The following is an 8,437-nucleotide window of genomic DNA, read 5'->3' on the forward strand; positions in this document are numbered from 1 at the left end:
GCCCCTGGGTGAGGGGCTCTAATGTGCACATTGTGAGGGTGTATAACATGCCCCTGGGTGAGGGGCTCTTCTCCAAATTGCCCTGGGAGTGAGAACAATGTAACCTAAAAATTGTACCGTCATATTAATTTGAATAAAGTTAAAAACAAATAAGAAAAAAAATAAAATCAGAAAGTTAACATTGATACATTACTACCTTTTAATCCTTGGACGCCACTGTAGTTTCACTGAATATTCCCATCTGGCCCTTTATAACTAAAAGATCCCTTCCGACATGCTCCTCCACTCTGGGACAGCTCCTTAGTCTCCTCTTGATCTTCATGACCTTGACACTTTTGAAGACGTCAGGCAAGTTATTTTGCAGAATGTGCCTCAATTTCTGTTTGAAGTTTCTTCACAATCAGATAGGGGTTGTATATCTCTGTGGAAATACTCTTGAAGAGATGTGCTCTCCTGAGAACACTTGCAAGCATCAGTGGGCTGGTGACCTAACCAGGGCTCTTCTGTTTCATTCTTAGGTGGAATTTAGGCAAAACTTACAATATTGTTTTGGGATCTGGACAAGTCGTGCTGGGAATGGACATGGGTCTCAGAGAGATGTGCGTCGGAGAGAAACGGACAGTGATCATCCCGCCTCACCTTGGCTATGGGGAGGCTGGTGTGGGTAAGTGACAGTTTGCAAGGGTGTTGGGGCACATCTGAATTTTATGCTTTTTGTGGCTGCCATAGTTGGAACCATGATATGCTACTTCCATTTAAAACCCAAAGAGTCTGTGCTTTTTTTTTTTTTTAAAGTATTTAGCATTTTTGTTTAAAGACTTCCGTGAGCCATGTTAATGCCCCATTACCCTCTTAAGAAAGAACAGATTTCAGTGAAGTCAACCTTGGATCTCCAGACCCAGGTCTTGGAGTTGTCCTGGGTGGAGCTTTCTAGATTTCTTTGGGATCAGGCTGAACCCTTCCTCCTGGAACTGTTCCCTAGGACAAGTGGAATACCTAGGCCAGGGGTCCCTAACATTTTTTGACACTGGGGACTAGTTTCATGAAGGACAATTTTTCCATGGATTCAGGGGATGGGGGATCTGACAGGAGGTGGAGCTCAGGTGAGGATGTGAGTGATGGGGAACAGCTGTAAATACAGATGAAGCTGGGCTCCACTTGCTCACCTGCGGCCACAGACCAGTACCAGTCTGAGGCTTGAGCGGGCAGCCAGGGACCACAGCTGTAGGCCATTGCTTCTCACTTCTCTTGAGTCTCTACATGGGCCAAGGCAGTTTCCTGCTGGAAGAGATTAGCTCCCAGTTCTGGAAAGGCTGGCTTTACCTAATCCTCATAGTAGTTATTACTTTATCCTCATGATTTCATACAGAAAGTGTCCTCCCCATGGGAAACTTGGGAAACCCCTTCTTTTCAGTGTTTCTCCACTGCTGATACCTAGGATGGAAAGGGCTAACTTGTAAAAATGATAGGCACTGGCTCAGCGGCTAGGGCGCCAGCCACATATACCAGAGCTGGTGGGTTTGAACCTGGCCTGGGCCTGCCAAACAACAATGACAACTGCAGCCAAAAAATAGCTGGGCGTTGTGGCGTGCGCCTGTAGTCCCAGCTACTTGGGAGGCTGAGGCAAGAGAATTGCTTAAGCTCAAGAGTTCAAGGTTGCTGTAAGCAGTGATGCCACAGCACTCTACCAAGGGTGACATAGTAAGACTCAAAAAAAAAAAAATGATAGGAACTTTGTTTTTCTTTCTTTCTTTCTTTCTTTTTTTTGTTGTAGAGACAGAGTCTCACTTAATTTTTTTGTTGTTGTTGCAGTTTGGCCGGGGCTGGGTTTGAACCTGCCACCCTCAGTATATGGGGTGGGCACCCTACCCACTGAGCCACAGACGCTGTCCTTTCTTGGGTTTTTTTGAGACAGAATTTCACTCTGTCACCCTGGGTACAGTGCCATGGCATCATAACTCACAGGAACCTCAATCCTCTCAGCCTCCCAAGTAGCTGGGACTACGGGTGCCTGCCATGACACCAGCTAATTTTTCTATTTTTAGTAGAGATGGGGGGGGTCCTCACTTTTGCTCAGGCTGGTCTTCAACTCATGAGTTCTAGCAATCCACCCACCTCAGCCTCCCAGAGTGCTGAGATTAGAAGTATGAGCTACTACGCCCGACCAATGATATTGATTTTGGATTGATTTTGTTTTTTTTCACAACTTTTTAAATAATTGTAAAAGTACCTCTGTTGTTCCCACTGATCCCCAGAAAAACACCTTTAAAAACTATGTTGTAGGGTGGTGCTTGTGGCTCAGCAGTAGGGCGCTGGCCCCATATACTGAGGATGGCGGGCTTGAACCTGGCCCTGGCCAAACTGCAACAAAAAATAGCCAGGTGTTGTGGTGGGTGCCTGTAGTCCCAGCTACTCGGGAGGCTGAGGCAAGAGAATTGGTTGAGCCCAGGAGCTGGAGGTTGCTGTGAGCTGTGACGCCATAGCAATCTACCAAGGGCAATAAAGTAAGACTCTGTCTCTAAAAAAAAAACTATGTTGTGTGCTTTTTAAGAAATTTCCTGTGATATATATTATAATTAGTTACATAAAATTTTATATATAAAGCGTAACCTAGATAATATATAATACTTTTGAATAATATATTTATTTCTTGAGACAGTCTCACTTTGTTGCTCTGGGTAGAGTACTGTGGCATTATAGCTCACAGCAACCTCAAACTCCTGGGTTTGAGAGATTCTCTTGCCTCCGCCTCCCAAGTAACTGGGACTAAAGGTGCCCACCACAATGCGTGGCTATTTTTAGAGACAAGGTCTTGCTGTGGCTCAGGCTGGTCTTGAACCTGTGAGCTCAGGCAATCCACCCTCCTTGGCCTTCCAGAGTGCTAGGATTACATGTGTGAGCCACTGTGCCTGGCCTAGTTTTTCTATTTTGTAGTAGAGACGGGGTCTCGCTCTTGATCAGGCTGGTCTCGAGCTCCTGAGCTCAGGTGATCCACCGGCCTTGGCCTTCTAAAGTATATATGACATTTATATATCCATACTCACATAACTTCTTTTGGGTCCATACTGTATATCCTATTCTTATTTACTGGCATACTGTTATTCTTAAAGTTCTACTGTTAGATTTATTTTAAAAGTTTTAAAGTGGTGGAGGCTGAGGCGTGTAGATTGCCTGAACTCACAGGTTCAAGATCAGCCTGAGCCAGAACGAAACCTCATATCTAAAAATAGTGGGGCGTTGTGGCGGGCCCCTGTAGTCCCAGCTACTCAGGAGGCTGAGGCAAGAGAATTGCTTGAGCCCAAGAGTTTAAGATTGCTGTGAGCTATGATGCCATGGCACGCTACTGAGGGTGACAAAGTGAAACTCTGTCTCAAAAAAAAAAAAAAGTTCTATCATTGTAGTCACTATAAGTGGCTTTCAAACTTTTTTCACCAAGACATGCAATAAGAAATATATTGTATCTCCCAATCTGTATTACACATAAACATATAATTTATACATATATATTTAGGGGGGTTGTTTGTTTTTTTGAGACAGAATCTCACACTGTCACTTGAGCTAGAGTGCAGTGATGTCATCATAGTGCACTACAACCTCAAACTCTTGGGCTCAAGCAACTTTGTGCCTCGCCGTCTCAAGTAGCTGGGACTACAGGCATGTACCACCATGCCTGGCTAATTTTCCTTTTTTTGCAGAGTTGGGGTCTCAGTTTTGCTCAGGCTGGTCTTGAATTCCCAAGTTCAGCAAAGTGATCCTCCCACCTCGGCCTCTCAGAGTGGCTAGAATTACAGGCATGAGCCACTGCACCCAGCCTTACATTTAATTTTATATATAAAATTGAAACTGAAGTTTCATCAAACAACACCTGTCCTTTCTATGTACAAAGTATTCTGATCTTTTTTGTTCTATTCCTTAATTTAAAAAAAAAATGCTGGACTCTGAAAGTGGTGGGTTTGAACCCGGCCCAGGCCAGGTAAACAACAGCTAAACAACTGCAACAAAAAAATAGCTGGACATTGTGACGGGTTACTGTATTGCCAGATACTTGGGAGGCTGAGGCAAGAGAATCTCTTAAGCCCAAGAGTTTGAGGTTGCTGTGAGCTGTGACGCCACAGGACTCTACTGAGGGTGACACAGTGAGTCTCAAAAAAAAAAAAAAAATGCTAGTTACCACTCATGACTTGTTAATGGATCACTGCCTGGAATTGGAAAAGCAACTAGCCTCCGCTACATTCTCTTGCTTTAGTAAGAAAGGAGTCAGGTGTGGGAAGGCAGGTGATGGTTAATGGGCTTGACTGCTGCCTGGAGCTGACACCACCTCCCTCCCCTGTCGTCTGGGCAGATGGAGAAGTACCTGGCAGTGCTGTGCTGGTGTTTGACATCGAGCTGTTGGAGCTGGTGGCTGGCCTACCAGAGGGATACATGTTCATATGGAATGGCGAGGTGTCACCCAACCTCTTTGAAGAAATTGACAAGGATGGCAATGGAGAAGTCCTCCTTGAAGAGGTGACTGGCCTTTGCAGGAGAGTGGGAGGGACAGTGCTTGGAGAGTCTTGTGGGCCAGGGTGCTGCTTCTGAAGGTGAAGCCTCTCAGAGTGATAATAGCTGCACTGGGTTTCTTGTGGCGATGATGACCAGTGCTCTCATATGCCAAGCACTTTTAAACTGAAGCTCACTGTTCTTCTCTGAAGAAACCGAGCCCTGGGAGGTGTAGGGCTGGCTTCCAGGGCATACAGATCTAATTTAGTTCTTGGTTACTGGGGGCCCACTGGGGGCCTGCATGGTGCTAAGTGTCTTCATATGTATTCTCCAGTTCAGCCTTCCGGACAACCACGTAATAATTTCTGGTGTTTAGAAAACTGTTTACACAAAAGGTAAATGACTTGCCCAAGGTCACCAAGCTGAGCCAGGACTCCCTTCCTGGAGTTGGGCAATCAAGGCATCTGTCCTGTCAAACCCTGGGGAATTCCAGCTCCCCACCCATTCCACATCTGCCTATTCAATCATACTGCTCTAGCTTTCCCCCCTCCCCCTCCTATATCATCAGCATTTCCCCAGCTTCCGGATTATTCCCACTGGCATGCTATTAGTCCTATACGGCAAACATGGCATTATTTTCCCTTCTCTCCTTCTGTGTTTCCATATCTTTTTATTTCTTTGTTCCCTTTGTAGCAAAAACTTCGAAGGAATTACCTGTCCTCTCTGTTTCCAATTCCTTTCCCTCCTGCCATTCTCTTTTAAATGCACTCCTGTCCAGCTTTTGTCCCTGTATGCGCTGAACCTGATCTCGCCAAGGTGACCAGTGCCTTCCTTCCTGCTGAATCCAGTGGTCAGTCTGTGGGCCTGTCCTTTCAACACGGCTGACTGCTGAGGATGACTCTGTCCCGGCTTCCAGGGTGCCACCCTTTTGTGGTGTCCGTCTGTCCCGCTGGAAGCTCCTTCTCGGGCTTCTTCAAATTCCCTTCCTGTTGCAGTGCCCTGGGCCAGATGCTGAACTTGGTGGGGTTCCCTGTCTTTAGGTCACGTCCACATTTGCAGCTCCAGCCCTATCTCCACTCTCCACTTCACACCCATACATTCAACTGCCTACTTGACGCCCCCATTTATTGAACCCCTGATATTCGGGACACCTTGCTCCCAACTTGCTTTGCCCAGAGCCTTGCCCACTACAGTCGGTGGCAACACTGTCCTTCCACTGGCTTAGCAAGAGTGCTTGGAGATCTCCGCTCCTCTCACAGGCCATGATAATCTTTCGGCACCTTCCAGCTCTACCTTGAGCGCACACGCAGAACCTTCCTCTTCAAGCCATGCTCACTCCACCTCTTACCCAGTGCCCGCGCTTCTTTCTCAGGTTGCGTCCCTGTGGCAGCAGCCTCTATAAAGTGTCTCCACAGCAACCAGAGTGGCCTTTCTTACAAAGAAGCCCTGTCATGGTCCCTTCTCAGACCTACAGATTTCGCCATCTCAGTGGCCCTCCCCACAGGCTATGCTGCCCCCTATGCCCAGCCAGGACCCCCTGCAGCTCTGTGACCACGCTGGGCTGTGTCCGTAGTGGCCTCTGCACCTGCCAGCAGCGGCATCTTCTCTGCTCGGGAGACATGTGCCCCAGATAACTGCTCACTTATTCCCTCACGTTCCTCAAGGCTTTGCACGTCTCCCTTTCCCCCTGAGGTTTTATCCTCACCACTGAATTTAATACTTCAACCTGTTCTTCCTCACTCAGTTCTATTTTTTCTGGAGCATTTCAATTTGTAAATTAATATGTAATTTACTTACTATGTTAATGTCTAATTGGCAGTCTTTACCTTAGAATACAGGCATTACAAACCATGGTAGGATTTTTTTTTTTTTTGTATATTGATGTATTTCAAGAGTCTAGAACTGTTCGTGCGCGGATTAGACATGCCGTACATTTTTATTGCACGAATGAATGCACGTGGGCAACAGTGTTCTCAGAGGGTACAGCGTTGTGGGGCGTAAGAGATAGCTCTGATGGCTGCTGTGTACTGGCCATGTGGATCCCCAGGGCTCTTAGAGTCATTCGGTCCAGAGATTTTTTTCACTTGCATCTGGAGGGGGGAAAACCCAGGTTGTAAGTTGTAGTTGCCAGGATCTTGGCTGTTTAGGAACCTCAGACCCAGATTCCAGCCCTGTCGCCCTCGGATTGCTCAGTTTCTGGGCTGGCCCTGATGTTCTCAGCTGCTGTATCTCACGGTCTCTCTCACCCCTTTTGTTCCCAGTTCTCAGAGTACATTCATGCCCAGGTGGAATCCGGCAAAGGGAAACTTGCTCCTGGTTTTGATGCTGAAATGATTGTGAAGAATATGTTCACCAACCAGGACCGGAATGGAGATGGGAAGGTCACCGCTGAGGAATTTAAACTCAAAGATCAGGAAGCCAAACATGATGAACTCTAAACCTGGCATGAGCCAATTGGTGCCAGGGAGTGTGTGACCCCAAGCCACCTGTCGTGGCAGAACAGGCAGTGAGGGTGCGAGGGTCTTTCAGAAGGTGCGTCATTAGCAAGTAGGAGGTGGGTCACAAAGTGCCTGGTGCATACATCGGGGTGGGTGGATGGACATGGTGAGCATCTTAGCCTGACTGCCAGGGATAGTAAACAAAATTGGTGTAGAGTGCTTTGTTAGCACAAGATGTGTCAAGATGGAAAAGGTTGCACTGCCAACATTATTTGTGAGCGTTCTGGGAAATTCTGTTATTAAAGGACTATAGTATCACACAGAAGTTACAACCATCTTGGAGGGAATAGAAGAAAAAGTGTCCAGAATGTCTACACAAAGAGCGTTAATTTTTTTTTTCAACTTGTTGGTGTTTTTAAAATGTGCTCAGAAGGGCAGAAGAGGCAGAGGGTGTGCACCAGCAGGATCCCCGAGCACGACAGTGTCCTAGGCAGGCTCTGGTGACAGCCCTACCTCCTCTTCACACACACGCTGTGCTCTTCCAGTTCATCACACCCCGTCCTGCTGCGTCCTCCCATTGGCAATGTGTAACGTGGAGGTTAAAAAGAGCCTCCCGGACAGAATAAACAGTGAGCCAAACAAAAGGTGTCTCGGACCATGGATTCCGCCTCTGCTTACCCCTCCTCATCCCCATCTCTCTTTCTTTTCCACTCTAGACTGTGTTGGTTAGATAGATAGGGCTGGGGACTAGGCCTCACTGTTCAGTCAACAGAGCATTTCACTTGGTTGAGATGGAAGTGTCATCCCAATAGATGGGGTTTGGAGACAGGGTGACATTTCTCTGCTGCTCATTTGCGTCCTGGAGAGGGTGGGCCCTGAAGGCCGAAGGCTGAAGGCTGGGGCCGGCTGCTGCTGTAGGACAGCAAGGACAGTCTACCTGCCTGCCTGTGCCCGCCTCAAGCAGTGACCACATGACTACCTTTTGTCCTCTGTTCCTCAGTGGTGGTGGCACTTACCCCAAAGTCATCAAGGATTTTCCTTTTGAAACGGCTTTGTTTTGCTAATTTAAACTATTTTGTACTGATGTAGCTCTGAGATAGTTCATGAACTTGCTGTGCACTTGTGGAATTAATGTTGGGAACCTGACCTTTTCTGATATAAAATGTCGAATTATATTATCTGGTTTGTGGCATTTATTTGAAGGCTGAGAGGACCCCATGGGAATGCACCATGCAGTCAGAGCCCCCTTGATAAAAATGGTGGGACGCCGTTGTGTTTATTGAAAGGACAGTGCTGCAGGGGATATGCGGGACCGCTCAGGGGCCTGGCCTGAAACAGACACCCCCTCCTCCTGGCACTTCTGAAGAGAAACTAAGGAAAGGACTGTTTGCAGAGGTGTAGGCGGGGTTCAGGGGACCAGGAAAGGTTTTGAGATGCCCACGACAACACGAGAGACCATTTCCACTCCTGAGCCTGAGGGGTCAGGACAAGGTAGCAGAAGCAGTGCAGGAAGGGATGCC

At 47.3% G+C, this 8,437-nt stretch overlaps 1 protein-coding gene across 1 annotated transcript in view; it reads left to right on the plus strand.

Annotated features, from left to right (window-relative positions):
* Window positions 1-8,057, plus strand: part of FKBP9 (FK506 binding protein 9) — a 49,182-nt gene extending 41,125 nt beyond the window's left edge. Inside the window, exons 8-10 of the mRNA XM_003788565.3 lie at window positions 519-664; window positions 4,343-4,506; window positions 6,741-8,057. Of these exons, the coding sequence (XP_003788613.1) occupies window positions 519-664; window positions 4,343-4,506; window positions 6,741-6,917 (487 nt within the window). The 3' untranslated portion in view covers window positions 6,918-8,057. The remainder of the gene's footprint in view (window positions 1-518; window positions 665-4,342; window positions 4,507-6,740) is intronic.
* The last annotated feature ends 380 nt before the right edge of the window (window positions 8,058-8,437 follow it).

This window comes from Otolemur garnettii, unplaced genomic scaffold, assembly GCF_000181295.1.
Source record: "Otolemur garnettii isolate 467f Iridium unplaced genomic scaffold, OtoGar3 scaffold00028, whole genome shotgun sequence".
In the NCBI taxonomy this organism is placed as follows: Eukaryota; Metazoa; Chordata; class Mammalia; order Primates; family Galagidae; genus Otolemur; species Otolemur garnettii.